We start from the raw sequence: 16,377 nt of genomic DNA, 5'->3' as shown, positions 1-16,377 counted from the left end.
AAGAAATTTAACTTTTAAGGCAAAATTAATGGCACGGAGAGCCATGTGTTGTATACCAATTTACTCAGATCGACGAATTGAACAATTTTTGTGTATGTTTGTGTATGTGTGCCTGTACGTATGTATGTGTAAATATGTTGTTTCTATGTGTAGTATATCAGAATCGACCCAAAAAAGAAAAATAACAAAAAAACACTCTTTTTCAAAACGCTTATTCCGATTTTGATGTTCACATGCTCAAATGAAAGCCCCAGAGCTCTTTTAAAATCATACTGAGTGCGATCTTTTATTGGTTGCTTGAACTGTAGAGTTTTGACCAAAGTACATTTTAGACATGGGATATTTTACTTTCTGGATAATTTTTCTCTCTCACTGCTCTTTTCTCTTCTCTATCCCTCTTTTTTCGTATCGCTATTTATTTGTCAACAATCATGGACAACTTTTCATAATCTTTACACTCTTCGTAGTGCGTCTTAACTGGTGTAAATAAATTACCCTTTAGCTTTTTCTTGAAAATTTGAACCAGATTTTAGAAGAAACTACAATGCTTACTTAGCTTCTTTTCTTCCAAAGCTCCCGTCCTCACTTCTTATAAAATATATACTAAATTGTACGTTGAACCTAGATTTGCGAAGAGTAAGAAACATTTACAGCTTTCGGGAGCCAAGCATTGTAGCAAAATCAGATCCCACAGTGTGCACATGTAACACAATTTAAGATGCAGATATTTTGAAAAGCTTTACCAAAGATGTATAGACCAATTTATGTACGAATGTGTTAGTGCCACCCGTTGAGAAAAACACAAATAAATCGCTGTTTTGTTTGCAATGCTACGTTTTGAACAGCCTGAAAATTTTTCAGTTGAATACTTATTTTATGTATTAAATTTGTGACCAGGAATCTAAAGTAGCTGGTGAACGTAATCGGCAAAATTAGGAAAAAGTGTTGAAGCAACTCTACATGGCTATACACGTTTACTAGTGTGCGCAGGTGAAAAGTCACTTATATATATGAATGATACAATATGCTCATGTAAGATATAAAGATTGCTTTCTAATTTAAGACTAAGTGCAAACAGAGTATCCATGTTATTCCACTTCCCGTTATGGCAGCAAGATTTACAAAGTCTTTGTTTCGGATTTTTTCATACAGCCTAGGCCTTCAAAAACAATAATGTTCTCGCCTACACTCTGAAAATCCATAATTCTCAAAGATCGTGGAGAACCTTCATTTTCAGATAATGCATTTGAGATAGAATTATATTGACAACTTTCATCAATAGCTATATTTTTTCCTGTATAATTCTGAACTATATTTCGAGAGCAGGTTTGTAGAAGTTTGCCTCAATTTGTAAAAAAAAACTTGATGCTGATTCATACATCTAGGTCCTGCGATTTCTGACAATAAAGCGAATAAGTAGAACCGCATTAAACTAACATACATGTTTGCTATTCTAGTGTGAAATCAGCATCATTGTTATCTATTACTGGTTCCCCACGTTCGATTATCTCAAAAAAAAAAAAAAAATCAATTACTTCTAGCCAGCATTTAAAAATTGGTTTGTGATCGAAAAAATAAGACTCATGTACTTCAGTTATAACATTCATATTATTTGCGAAAACCACGTCAAGCTTTAATTCAATGATCGTCTTTGGTTAACTCTCTGAAAACTATCTTTCAAATTCATTTCATTCATTACTGAAATTGGACTTATGATGGTATACGATTTGTAAGGGACTGGCCAAATATGTATAAAGTAATATTTTTTTTTTTTTTTATTCTCGCTTATTTTCCGTCGGTCTAGTTCCGCCACTGTTGTGGCCAATCACCGACGCCCAGGGAGGCGACTCCACACCCAGGACCCTAACTCACGACCCGTTTATTAACGGACCGGCGCCAACGGCTTTACTTCCTCGTGCGATGGAAGGCGTGATCCCAGAGATTTTTCGCCTCAGAAAATCTCCCGGTGTCGGCTAGGATTGAATCTAGACCAGTTTGGGTTGGTTGTGAGTGGATCACGCCACCTCACAACCATCGACACCTATGTCGGCGGTGGGATTCGAACCCAGGCGTCAAGCGTGGTTGGCGGAGACGTTACCAACCACACTAGGCCCCCGCTCAAAAAGTAATAGTTAGTATAACAAAGGTTTCTACACCACTAGGTGGATTAATTTAGGTTTTTCTGTCAAATAGCAATCTTCGTAAATGGGAAGATAACTTCTGAATTATTCATCCATTCATTGCTGTTAGAGAGTGAATTGTGTAGTATTTATCATTGATCATTCCTATGAATCCATGATTGTTGTTTGAGAATATCGGACGGTACAAAAACATCAAATTTTATTGACTCAATTTCGAAATATCTCGAAAACGGAGCCATTCAGAAAATCAGAAGGTTTTGATTTTAAGTTACTACTATTATCACAATACACAATTGGAATTCTATAATTCTGAAAGTTATTTGAAATTTTAACCCAATTTTGGAAATGGGTTTTTCGCTCAATTATAAATTTTGATTGAAAAAAAAAAAATTAAAACTTGTATATGAACAGATCTAAAATAAACTTTTCAAACGTTAACTCCCACCATGCGTTTATTTATTTTGGCTGAAATTTCAAAGCTACACTCGTTTATTGACCAACACCCGCACCGTAGAACGCGTTGACGAAAGGGATTACTGTCTTCCAGTCCAGCCACCCTTCCTCCACTAATCGCTCTTCAGTCGTAGCCCATGCCGATAAAAAATGAAACGGATTTACTCGACCGTATCAGTGACTATAAAGAGATTATCGGATTTTTTTTGCTTGTTTCCGGTGAAAAAATGTTGAGCCCCACTGGTCACTACTTTCAAGTCCCTGCCACACGACGATAGCAACAGATATCCAGCGGTGTAGGTGTGGGAATGTTTTTTCGATATCGGGAATTTATCAGTTGCATTAGCGGTTTAGTCAGCTGATTTCGTTATTTTTACCGCGTGTTGGTGTAGGTAGAACAATGAAGGCTCAAAGTCTGGCTGACGAGAAAGAATAATACGAACGTGCTTTTTTGCATGCAATGCCTGCGAAATATCCACCAGTAAAGCGCATAGTTGGCGTGCTTCGTCTATGCAGTCACGAGTTTGCATGTCACTGAGCAGGGATGCATTATCGGAAGGGAGAGTTTAGTATTCCAATCTCGTGTCAGGGAGGGCTACCTTGGCTGGGGCTGCTAGCCCCAGCATTGATTGTCCAACGATCGATCGTCTAGGGCGTACTGAGTGATCACTGAATGCAGACAAGTGCGGCTACCTTGTTTGCAAGCAAATTAGCTAAATAAGTTCACTACTGAATGCATACACAATTAATTCATTTACATGCACACTTATGCGATTGTAGGTACAGTGGGACGGATACCCGGTTTGAGTTAGCGCAATGAGCCATAAGCCGAGCGGTTATCATCGGCCGGCGCGTGGTAGCAAAGCTGGACACGAAGAGCATTTCGACACAGTTCACGAGCATCTGCTGCTGGAGGGAGACAAAATTCCCTTCGTCGATTCCGAGGATGAGAGCGATGTCAGCAGTGAAGAGGCCACCGACGGCGGCAGTGGTGGTGAACTAGTCGACGAGGATAAGGCAGGAGGAACCAGCGGGAACGCGTCCGATTGCGAAGACGACGACGATGTGATGACTGAGAGCCAAGAGAACCTAGCGATGGCCTATGTCAATCGGTACAGAATGCCGTCGTTAGCGGCACGTCGAAATCAGGAGAAGCTGACCGTTACGATAGAGAACGAACGGAAGCCTTCCGGACAGTGAGTTCTTTCTGTTCTAAAATGAGAAAAGGTTCCAGTCAAGGCGAGCCGTCTTATCTTGCTAAATTTACTTTTAGTGTCCTTGCGGAGGAAGCCAAAGATAAGCACACGGAGCTGAAAAGTATCCAGGACAGGGCGATTGGGCTGAGGCGGAATTCTATCTCGATGCCAACCTTGACCGCGGATGATCTGCAAGCTTTACATCAGGCCCGACAAGATGTTGAGGAGAGCAATATTTTGGTAAGTTTTCATTTTCTCGCCGTAAATCACGCGGAATAGCAGTATCTTTTATGACGATACGGGTGATTATATATAAAGCCGCTCGATTGTGATTGATTGCTTCGTCAGTAGCTTGATAAGATAATGAACGTCGTTCTGTCTTTTTACCTTTGTTTTGTTATTAAAGAAGGTTGTTTGTATTAGCAAAAACCTTAACACGGTTTATTAGCCCTCAACGAATCGGAATCTTTTACCCGATTATTTAAGGAAAAAACCGTCCACTTTTGTCACTGAAGCCCCGAGCTGATGATGATCACTTCGAATCAATTCGCGACATGTAAATTCGATTGTATAACTTAGCAATTTGTCAGCAGTCCCCCACGGTACCCGAGACGATCACGGTCACGCTCGAATTATCATCATGAAATCGATTGTAAACATTGCGCCGGTCTCGGGTACTCGTACTCTCTCGTACACTTATGATTGGAACAGTTTACTGTTTGTGGAACCTATTTGGCCCCAGGCAGCTGAGTGACATTTGAAGTTGGCTAGTTGAATGGTAGAAACTACTGAAAGTGCTTGTGCGAAGAAAGGGTTGAATATTTAACTAGCTTTTTATAGCATTTAATGCTAGACAATATTCGGTCTTTTTCATCCTAGGGATGACTTCAACAGAAAGTTTCACCCAATCATTTCTGGTAGGTTGTATTATAAAATAGTACTAGTAAGTCCAAGTCGAATTCGATTTTCAGTTGATGATTGAAATTTAGATGTAATTACGCATAGTTAGAGAAAGGTTTTATGTATTGAAAACCTTTATAAACTTTTCCATCATTTTTTTTTCATATTCGTAAGCGTACATTTCAGCTATAAAACAAAATAATCTACTGTTACAAAATGCAATGTTCCAAAGTTATGTAATTTACGGTCGTCTAATCAGTAACAGAATGGTTCTCACAACTGAAAATAAAAAATTCACAGAAAGTGTGTTTCAGTGATCTGCGGATAAGCATATTTTAACCATCAAAACTTAAATATGAAATTACGTTTCATTGTCGAAATAATACGTCGACTGGATAAAATTTTGTTGTAAGTTTAGAGTTTGAAAGTAGAAGAAACAGATAAATTGTGTAATACAGTGAGTCTAAATTTGCCTTCTTAGTTTATTTTTTTACAACTATCGTCTTTGACTATCTGAAGTTACCGTAGAGTAAATAAATTTTTCAATATTCAATCAAATTTTAGTATTTTAACGCTCGTTCAGAGAAATCCAACGAGCATTAGCTTTTTAATTTTCTAATGGTCTCAAATGTGCACATTACAGTTATTACTGAAACTTTTCTGGAGCCCAACATAAAGAAAAAAAATATGACCCAATTTCGTGGCTCAGAGAATCGGCGGTGGTGTAATCCATCGCTGAAACAAACATGGTGCTCTTCTGCATCTTGAGACGAATGTTATTGAAACTCTGAGCTATTAAATTTCAAACTAGCAGCATATTCATCATTCCATTGCACACGCGAGGACTAAAAATATTTTAAAGATGATTTGCGAAAACCCACCAGAAAACGTTCAAAACTTTTTATTATCGGCGATTTTAAAGCTAAACACCGATCATGAAATGATTTTCTAAGGAATTCCAATGGAAACATTTTGTTCAATGATTGTTCCTCAGGATATAATTATATAAAATATATCCGAATAGTCTCCTGTGAGAAACCCGTCCACAAAGCAAGTTGATTTTGATCTTTCAATAACTTTCTCCTTGTTACATGAATCAGTTTTAAACCCTATGAGCTTTGCCTTTAACCATCACAAGGCTAATTGGAAAAGATATAAAACTCGTGTTGAGAATAATTTCAATAATAAGTCAGATGTGCAAGATGAGACCGGGTTTGTTTCGATGCTCTGATCGTTGTCCAATAGTGTCAAGATGTTGTAGATGCCGGAACGGGCATACCCGGCGTCCACAAAGTGCCGCACGATGTCCGTTTTTGACGCAGCGGGGTACCGTTCTTTGAATGCGTACACTTTTGAACGAAGTAGCTTCACTTTTTTCGCCAACACGGTTATAGTTTGACTGTTAGAGCTGTCAAAGTTTTTTTTTGCTAACTCATGGGCTACTATGATTGATGATGCATGAGTAGTTTTGTCAGTGTGTTTAAAGGTAAACCCATGAAAAATCGGCAATTTTTGTCCATTTTTTTACTGCAAACGTTAGTTTAATATTTTTTTCTTCAAACGAGTTTAGAAATCCAAATGTCTATAAAAAAATAATTATAAATTATGGTTTGAATGATTGAAAACGCTTTTGAACGCCAGATAACACAATAGACTCCAGAATCCACTCCAAAATGACTTCTAGCAAAACAAAATTTTAGGCCAAAGAGAAAATAGGTGAAATCTAGCTCAAAATTCCTGAAAAGCCCTTTTAAATTACAAAATGGCCAATGATTGATATGATTTCTGATATAGTTGTAGAGCGCTAAAAGAAATCAAACAAGCGAATAGAAACAAAAAGGATTCGAAAGTCAGCTCAACATGGCTGGAAGCTTTTGTAGAAGCTGAAAAGATAAAAATTTTGATACAAGTTAGAGAAACTTAAAAAAAGAAAACAAATTTTCTAAGCTTACCCAGAAATACATGAAAATGCTCCCGGAAGCAAACTGGCTGTTTCAAATATGAATAAAATAAATATAACGTTAATTTCAGTTCAACAAGTTGTCAGGAAAATCACCTTTAGGGCATCTTCAGTGGTGGTCTATTTTTGAAACAATCTTATACTAGAACACTAGTGAAACCTGAAAATAAATAGCTAATATAGACCAACTTTACGTGTTTTAAACCGCTGACATCTGTCACCCTGTCAACAGTTTGCAGTTTCCCATGAGACTTGTTTTAATATCAAGCAAAAGGAAATTCGATAATATTCCAGCACATGAAAAGATTACGTTGGCAAGACACTTAATGCTTTTGCTTTTGCTTTGCTTTTTTGGCTAACGGACCGTTCACCGGTCTAGGGCCGAACGAACTAGAGATGTCCAGCTTCTTCTGTCTTGGGCAGCCGGTCTCCCCGTACACCAGCAGATCGTGCATCTTCTTCCACCGCGCACATCCACCGCGTGCGAGGCCTACCACGGAGTCGACGGCCCCTTCCTGGTTCTCTACTGAAGATAGTTTTGGCGGCTCTCTCGTCAGGCATCCTGGCTATGTGTCCAGCCCACTGAAGCCTGCCCCGCTGTATTACCTTCACTATATCAGCATGTTTGTATACCTGGTACAACTCGTGATTCATGCGTCTGCGCCACACGCCACCTTCCAATTTACCGCCAAGTATCGATCGCAGAACTTTACGCTCAAAAACTCCGAGCATTCGTCGATCAGCTTCCTTCAGCGTCCATGCTTCATGTCCGTAAAGGGGGGATACCGAGAGTATCAGCGTCCTATACAGCGCTAGTTTTGTGCGAGTTTGCAAACTACGGGACCTTAGCTGGTTACGCAGTCCGTAGAAAGCCCTGTTCGCAGCTGCAACTCGTCGTTTCACTTCACGGCTCATATCGTTGTCACATGTCACAAGCGTACCAAGATAAACGAATTCGTCAACCACTTCTAATCGTTCCCCATCTATCTCCACCTCAGCACCAACACCACAGGGACTCCCACGCTCTCTGCCAGCTACCATGTACTTTGTTTTGGCAGATTTAATGGCAAGTCCCAATCTTGCTGCTTCCCCCTTTAAAGGTACGAAAGTCTCCACCATGGCCTCACGGTTGATACCGATGATATCGATGTCGTCCGCAAAACCAAGAAGCATGTGAGATTTCGTACCGTACCGTACCGTTTCTTACCACGTTTGTTCTTCGTACTGCACCTTCAAGAGCGATGTTGAACAGTAAGTTGGAGAGCGCATCCCCCTGCTTCAGTCCATTCAACGTTACGAACGCGGCTGATGTCTCGCCAGCTATCCGCACGCACGATTTTGATCCCTCCAGTGTCATACGACTCAGCTTTATTAGTTTCGTACGGAAACCGTGTTCCAGCATGATCTGCCACAGCTCGTTTCTTTTCACTGAGTCGTATGCCGCCCTGAAGTCCACAAACAGATGGTGAGTCGATAAGTTGTACTCCCGGAACTTATCGAGGATCTGTCGCAGGGTGAAAATTTGATCCGTCGTGGAACGCCCTTGTCGAAAACCAGCCTGGTATTCGCCAACAAAGGATTCCGTTAGCGATCTCAATCTGAAGAACAGGATACGGGAGAGCACTTTATATGCGGAGTTGAGCAACGTTATCCCTCGATGGTTGCCACAATCCAATCGATGGCCCTTCTTATAGATAGGGCATATGAGGCCTTCCAACCAGTCGTTCGGCATTTGTTCGTCCGCCTAGATTCTGAGTATTATCTGGTGGATCGCATAGTACAGCCGCTCGCTTCCCGCTTTTAGAAGTTCGGCCGGGATACCGTCCTTCCCAGCGGCCTTGCCGTTTTTCAGCTCACTAATCGCCTTTTTCACCTCCTCCTGTGTCGGTGGCTCCACAGCTTGTTCGTCACTCATAATCGTCATCCTGTTACTGCTCTGCTTATCCGGCTCCTCACCGTTCAATAGCGCCTGAAAATGCTCCTTCCACCTGGCTGCAACCGTCGGTTTATCAGTAAGCAGGTTGCCGTCCTTGTCATTACACATGACCGGCACAGGGAAATTCCTGCTTCTGACTCTGTTGACAGTTCTATAGAATCTCCGCACGTCGTTTTCAGCATAGCTGTCCTCTGCGCTGGCGAGCATCTGCTCCTCGTACTCGCGCTTCTTCCGACGGTGAGTTCTATTTTCGGCAGCTCTTGCCACCCTGTACCTCTCTCTGTTCTGACGCGTAGCCGCGTAGCATAGTCTTCCACTCGTCGTACCTACCACCTTTTCGCAGTCGCTTCGATGGCGCCGTGAATACTGCTCCACAGCCCATTTATGTCTTCCACTCCTTCCGCCTGCTGTTCTGCGATCCGTTGATCCAGCTCTCTGGCGTATTCTGCTGCCACGCCATCCATCAGCTTTCAACCGCTGAATGTTGAAACGCGTCGTCCTCTTTGTGCGAGATTTCAGCACGTTCGACAACCGTGCGCGGATCTTACAAACGACGAGATAATGGTCAGAATCAATGTTTGGCCCCCGAAAAGACCTAACATCAGTAACATCCGAAAAGTGCCGACCGTCAATCAGTACGTGATCGATCTGGGAGCATCCCTGGATGTCTCCAGGTACTTACTTACTTTACTTTTAAGGCGACAGACCGATTATCGATCCAGTGCCGAATCCAGAATACGTCGCCATGTTCCTCGATCTTGGGCTGCTATTCTCCAATCGCCCCTAACACCTATTTCGCGTGCATCCTCGTCGACAGCACACATCCAACGAGTGCGGGGTCTACCTCGAAGTCGTCGACCTCTATCGGGATTCCTGCTAAATATAGCCTTCGCTTGACGCTCATCCGGCATTCTCGCTACATGCCCAGCCTACTGAAGCCTGCCGTGTTCAAGATAGTTTTAAGTTTATTTTAAGTTTCGTTTTATTCCTTTTATTCCTTTTTTTTCTTGACAAGTAGGTTTAATAATTTTCCTACAATTACATTATCTTAGCTGCGAAAGCTAATAACATTCAATAATACTAAAAAGCGTACAAATATATATAATAGTGTTGAAATGTCACCATTTGTGGCAGAACACACAATATTAATTCTGAATAGATATTTTAGTACATAAATAAATCATTACAAACTCCCCCCCCCCTATAAAAAAGCCTGCCGTGTTTTATCCGCTTGACTATATCCGCCGATTTATATGCCTGGTACACTTCATGGTTCATGCGTCTGCGCCAAACACCATTTTCTAGTTTGCCGCCAAGGATTGAACGCAAAATCCTACGCTCAAAAACACCAAGAGCTCGCCGATCAGCCTCTTTCAGCGTCCATGATTCATGGCCGTAGAGAGCCACCGTCAGTGTTTTATAGATTCCAAGTTTAGTACGGATTTGCAGACTGCGGGACCTTAGCTGGTTACGTAGTCCGTAAAAGGCCCTGTTTGCGGCTGCTATCCGCCTCTTTATCTCACGGCTAACCTCGTTGTCACATGTCACTAATGTTCCCAGGTAAATAAATTCGTCGACTACTTCAAATGTTTCCCCATCTAGCACCACCGCAGCACCAACATCCGAAGGACTACCACGCACTCTGCCAGCCACCATGTATATCGTTTTGGCAGAGTTTATGACGAGCCCTAATCTCGCAGCTTCCCTCCTGAGAGGTCCAAAGGCCTCTTCCACAGCTCTACGGTTGATACCAATGATGTCGATATCGTCCGCAAAACCGAGAAGCATGTTCGACTTCGTAATGATGGTGCCGCTTCTCTGCACACCAGCCCTCCGTATAGCACCTTCCAATGCGATGTTGAACAATAAGTTCGACAGCCCGTCACCCTTCTTCAAACCATCTAACGTCACGAACGAGTCCGATATCTCACCGGTTATCCTGACGCTTGATGTAGAACCTTCAAGGGTGGCACGAATCAGCCTAATCAGCTTTGTTGGGAAGCCATGTTCAATCATAATCTGTCATAACTCATTTCTCTTGACTGAATCGTACGCTGCCCTGAAGTCTATTAACAGATGGTGCGTCTGCAAGTTGTATTCTCGAAATTTATCGAGGATTTGTCGCAAGGTAAACATTTGGTCCGTCGTGGAGCGTCCCCCTCGAAAACCGCATTGGTACTCGCCAACAAAGGTCTCCTGCAACGGCCTCAGTCTGTGGAACAGGATGCGGGAGAGAATTTTGTACACGGTATTGAGAAGAGTTATGCCCCGATAATTGCTACAGTCCAGGTGATGGCTTTTTTTGTAGATCGGGCATATGAGACCCTCCAACCAGTCCGAGGGCAATTCTTCATCAGACCACACTCTCAGCATGATCCGATGGATGGCACGATACAACTGTTCGCTACCGACTTTGAAGAGTTCGGCGGGAATGCCGTCTTTCCCGGCTGCCTTGCAGTTTCTCAGCTCTTTCACTGCTTTCTTCACCTCGTCCATGGATGGTGGATCCACAGCTTGACCATCATTCTCAATAGTCATCCTGCTCTTTTCGACTCCACTGTTTTCCTCACCGTTCAACAGCACACTGAAGTGTTCCTTCCAACGCCTGGCCACCTCTGTTTTATCGGTTATCAGGTTCCCCTCCCTATCGTTGCACATGACAGGGGCTGACACGTTTTGATTCCTGATTCCGTTGATTCCGTTGGATGCCTCCAGGTGTGTTTCCGAATATTCAAACGTGGAAAATAGGAACTACATATGGCCATTCCTCTGGCCGCGGCAAAGTTTATCAGCCTCAGGCCGTTTTCATTGGTTGACGAGTGGAGGCTATGCCTTCCAATGACCGGACGGAAGAATTCCTCCCTCCCAACCTGTGCGTTTGCCTCTCCGATGACGACTTTTACGTCGTGTTTTGGGCACTCGTCATAGATCCGCTCAAGCTTGTCATAAAACTAATCTTTGACTTCATCGGATTTGTCGTTTATCGGTGCGTAGGTGTTGATTGAACTGTAGTTGAAGAATTTGCCCTTTATCCTCAACACGCATATACGGTCATCTACGGGCCTCCTCCGGATGACTCTTGTTTTCTGATTTCCCAGCGCTACGAAACCAACGCCCCGTTCCGCTGCTTTGCCGTCACTGTAGAAGATGTGGTACTTGAAAGAAGTGTGTGCAATAGGGTCTACTGCACGGAATTCCCTTTCTCCGGAATTTGGCCACCGAACCTCCTGAATCGCTGCGATTTCGACTCCCTGCAGCTGTAGTTCTCGAGCAAGCAAGCCAGCCCGCGCCGGTTCATTGAGAGATCGGACGTTCCAAGTACCCAATTTCCAATCGTTTACCATAATGTTTTTCCGTGTTCGTAGCCTAGTTCTTTGCCGATTGATCCGATTCGTATTTCTAAATTCGTTGTTCTTGGTTGAAGAAAGGTTTCGGTATGCTACCTTACCAGGGTCGCGATACCTACATCCTGCTGATGGGGCTGCCATCTTAGGTGCAGCTGGCGGGATACAGCATTCCATAATTCAGCCGCCCGCTCCGGGTCAGACGATGGTGTACGCCGCCCCTATGGGGATACAGCCGCGTACGACCCTGTTGCTGAACAGAGGTGAATGGCCACATTAGGGTCTCAAGTTACACGTGTCCAGCCATTTGCAAACCAAAAAGTAGACATTATAGGGAGCAAATATTTGCTTGAAATGACGGTCATTATTTGCTGACCGTGTTATATGAAATGATTTGCTTCAATTATTTGCCAAAAACATTTGCTGTCTTATTCAGTCAACGAGAAATTGAGTCAATAAATCCAAAGGGTTCGAAATGGTGTTATGCCAATTAAAACTATATTGTTACACCGATTATTTTACAAAAATAAAACGCAACGTGTGGTGGTAGAGCAAATATATTCGGGAAAATATGAGAGAATGGGCTTTGCTATTGTTTAAGCAAACAGAGTTAAGAGCAAATATTGATTATAGTGTAATACTATAGCATATATAATAGCTCGAAGAAATATTTTGCTAAAAAAATGCAGTACCAAAACTAGCAAATATTTGTCTTGTTTAATGCCTGCTTAACACTCAGCTTACTTTTCAACAAACTGAAAGTATTGGAAACTCCAGTTTCTTATGAAATTAAGCAAGAGATGGAATTGGCGATGTAGAAGTATTATAGAAATCAAACACCAGCGGTGATTCAGCGGACTTAAGCAGACTTTTGCAGAAGGAAATTACATTATTTGGGTTCAACATGTCTGAAAAACCTTTTAAAAAAATAAAGACGCCACAGAGAAAAATGATTCCATTCTCTTCATATATAGCTGATAACCACAATACCCAGAATATTTGGAGATTTTTTATTTCTTTGTTGTGGGTTTCAATTTTTTTCGAGAAAAATATCGCGTCCACGCGGACATCATCATTCCTTCTAATGCTTTTAAAACTCAATTGTTTGTTCTCCCTCATAAGCCGAGAGCTTTTTTTCTGGAAACAAACAATAATCACGTTATCAAGATGATGGGCTTATTCTAAACTGTTGTCAAGTTACCGTTCATTAAGGAGTACCAAAATTCAAAGGGTTCAGGATAAAATACTGAATTTACTTCCAAAGTGGGTCCAGTAGATCGGCGAAATAACAATAGCAAAAAGTTAACAATTTAGTTGACAGTAGATTTGAATCCCTTCGAATGATAAGCACTAACTGCAAATGCAAATAAATCCTAACAATATCTATTATACATCTCTAATAGTGTTGAGAAGGTCATATAAATTAATTAATTATGGAAATTACTTGAGTTACAAACAACCTCCTCCCTCTCTTTCAAAAAATCAGGTGGTATCTGAGTTTACTCTAGGTTTTACTTCAACTATTATTATTATATAAAAAAAAACTAAAATTTTCGTGAACATAAAATCTGTGAATTCCTTGAAATTTATGGAAGGGAGGTACAAGGCTTCTGCTGGAACTAATTGGTTCCTCAACGGTTTGGTCTTGAGTTTTATTTTCAGCCACGAACGATTCATGCACGTGTGTGAGAAGAACCGTTGCATACCAGAGGTGTGCACGAGATAAGTGAAATCGCCCTCAGTTATGCAGGCGGTGTGCTTGATTATAGCATCATTAGTTCGTTTCCACCTATTCACTTGCAGATTTAGCAAATAATTCAATAATCCAGTAGAAAGAAATTAATGCTTCTATTTTTTCTAAACAGGTTGTTGATAGCCCCAGCATATCACAGCACAGCACAGAGATTACTGCATCCCCAGAAACTCCCAGTACTCCGGTTGGTTTGAAGCCAATGCTGCACTTTGATGATGATGAAAGCGAAGAGGAGGTAAAGCCAACCAACAAACGGTGAGTTTCATTTATTCGTTACTTGCAGAAAAGTTTTTTTTTATTTATTTTAAATAATTTCTAATGTAAAGGGATCAAACAATTCAAAATAACCACACGAAACTGAATGGCAGTTGTAAGTCATCGATTGAAAAGGCATGGAGGGTTTTGAGTATATGGCGGGACCTAAAGAGCCATTGGCCCCCATATGGTTCCCGTAAATGCGGATCTTCGGGACCAAGAACGGAAATCTGTTCCGTAATGGCCATCTCGGACAACTTATTAAACGAACTCAAAATGAATGAAAATCAACTCCTGGAATGGTTTCATGAATTTTGATACCAATGTGGGTCGGTTTTATCGACATTTGTATTAAATTGTCTCACCGGAACATGCTCCCAAAGATGCGAATTTACAAGTACCAGATGTGGTCACTGGTTTACGTCGGTCTCGGATTCTAAAAGTAGACAGACTTTTCATTCTTTTGACAGGCCAAGATTGAAAATTGATCAAGAAATGAAAAAGCAAGAAGCAATTCATTTTGTGGGTACCCGGGTATCCTGCCGAGTAGGGTAATCGCTCCTATATTCATCTCAGTACCTATATTCATCTCATCACACCTTTTTGATCAATTTATCGTCAAATTTTACCATACAGTTGAATCCCTCTATAACGACACTTTTTTTAGCGACAAATCTCACTATGGCGACATTCTCAACAGTCCCTTCTGTTTTGTACTTAAATTCTTCGTTTTACTGCGACATTTCGCTATAACGACGGTCCCTTGCGATGTCGCTATAAAGGGATTCGACTGTATTTTCAATGTAAAACTTTCAGCCCCTTGAGCAAATCGAAAAGCAAATAGATTTACTTTCAAAAATTTGTAGAAATTTGACGGTAAATTGGACAAATGAGAGAAATGTAAATGTTTATTATTTGCTAAATTCAACCGAAATTTTTTACTATCATCGAAGGTTGTCAAAATGTGCATTCGTTGAAAAGATCTTACTTGCAGCTTTCTTTTTGAATGTAATACAAAATTGATAAGAAATTTCCATTGTTCAGTGATCCTAAAAGCATATTATAATAGCTGAAGATTTCGTTTCCATTTTCATACGTGCGACGCGCGAATTATTTTGCAGTCCAAACAGACGCTCATTTTCCTATCCTAATCCCCGTACCTCACCTAGCCAGTAATGACGAATGAACGGCGCGTTTAGTTTGTTCTTACACACTTACTCCACACTGCACCGCCGCGGAGTCGCGCACTATCACCATTTAGCAAGTGAACTTGCGGCCGCTTCTAGCTTGCGGAAGAAGCTCGAGGGTTGATGCGGATTGCTCGAAACCGGCTGGTTGCCTTCAGTACTCGCGATAACGTCCGGCAGTGCGGCTGTGATTCTACGACCCGCGCCGCGACTGAGATTCGAGCTTTTGCGTTCTTGTCACAGCTGATTTTGCTCAGACACGGACACCGACCGCAAGTCCGTCCCTCAAAAACCCCCGTCGCTGAGCTAAGCGATATATGACTGCGATCATTACGCGAGAAAGTGAGTTAATTTAGTCGCTTCCTTTATTAAGCCTGTCCGGCGACGATTTGTACAGTCCAAGATGCGACGCCGTGTAGTGTAGCATCAAACTTTTAGTTCCGTGTGAATTACGAACAAATAGTGCCAAAAGTTTAGTTTATAAGTGATTTTTACTACTGCTATCGGTAACCGTGACACTTGTTTGCCTAAGAAATTTACTCATTTATTTTGGTGTTTGCGTCCGCTCAGACTGTTTAGCTTGACTTACACGAATGGAAGATCGGATTACAAAGAGCGGCAACGTTCTTTGCTTACGTTATCTCAATTTTATATTCGTTCCATTGTTAGTGACTCTCGAGAGATATAGCAGGATTTTTTGGCAGTGAATGTGTGAATGGAGGGAATGAAAAATCAAAACATTTAGGGATTTACTCATCTAGAGATCAATTTAGAATCTAATCTAGCTTTAATAAGGAAAATCTAATTTTTTTCGTGCTTGCTTGACCCCGTCCCGAACAGGACCTTATTCCGGAGTAGCCGCCGAGGATCGATCGCTCCGCTGCCGGCCTTGCGCCTCAACGATAAGGAAATGATGGCGAACGACTTCGACACGCAGAGCGTGGTGAGCAATCAGGCGTCCATCACCAGTGTTAACTCACTGGCCAGCTTGCTCAAGGAGAAGATGCAGGTGCGTTTTCGCTTTTTCGTTTTATCTGTTGCTAAAAATTTTTATATATATATTATCGAAACAATACACGAATTGTCACCTACTGAATAATAGCTTATCAGGGGTGATCTATGCATTGTAAAGTGCAGAATTTAATTATTTCAGGCATATCGCTTCTCATGCCCAATACGGTTTTGTGTGGCTCATTCCAGAATAATCCGATTTTCGCCAAGAGAGCTTGAATTGTTTCAAGAGCATTAGTGG

The 16,377-nt window shown here is 41.7% G+C and overlaps 1 protein-coding gene across 4 annotated transcripts in view; it reads left to right on the top strand.

Annotated features, from left to right (window-relative positions):
• Positions 1 to 16,377, top strand: part of LOC129726887 (myogenesis-regulating glycosidase) — a 54,029-nt gene that overhangs the window by 18,684 nt on the left and 18,968 nt on the right. Inside the window, exons 2-5 of one of the 4 annotated variants that reach the window (XM_055684089.1) lie at positions 3,375 to 3,790; positions 3,868 to 4,030; positions 13,796 to 13,938; positions 15,966 to 16,134. In XM_055684089.1, the coding sequence (XP_055540064.1) occupies positions 3,411 to 3,790; positions 3,868 to 4,030; positions 13,796 to 13,938; positions 15,966 to 16,134 (855 nt within the window). In that variant the 5' untranslated portion in view covers positions 3,375 to 3,410. The other 3 variants (XM_055684090.1, XM_055684091.1, XM_055684092.1) reach the window with 3 other exon arrangements.

This window comes from Wyeomyia smithii, chromosome 3 (genome assembly GCF_029784165.1).
Source record: "Wyeomyia smithii strain HCP4-BCI-WySm-NY-G18 chromosome 3, ASM2978416v1, whole genome shotgun sequence".
NCBI lineage: Eukaryota > Metazoa > Arthropoda > Insecta > Diptera > Culicidae > Wyeomyia > Wyeomyia smithii.
Note: the sequence above shows the minus strand (reverse complement) of the source record. Positions and strands in the feature narration are given on the sequence as shown.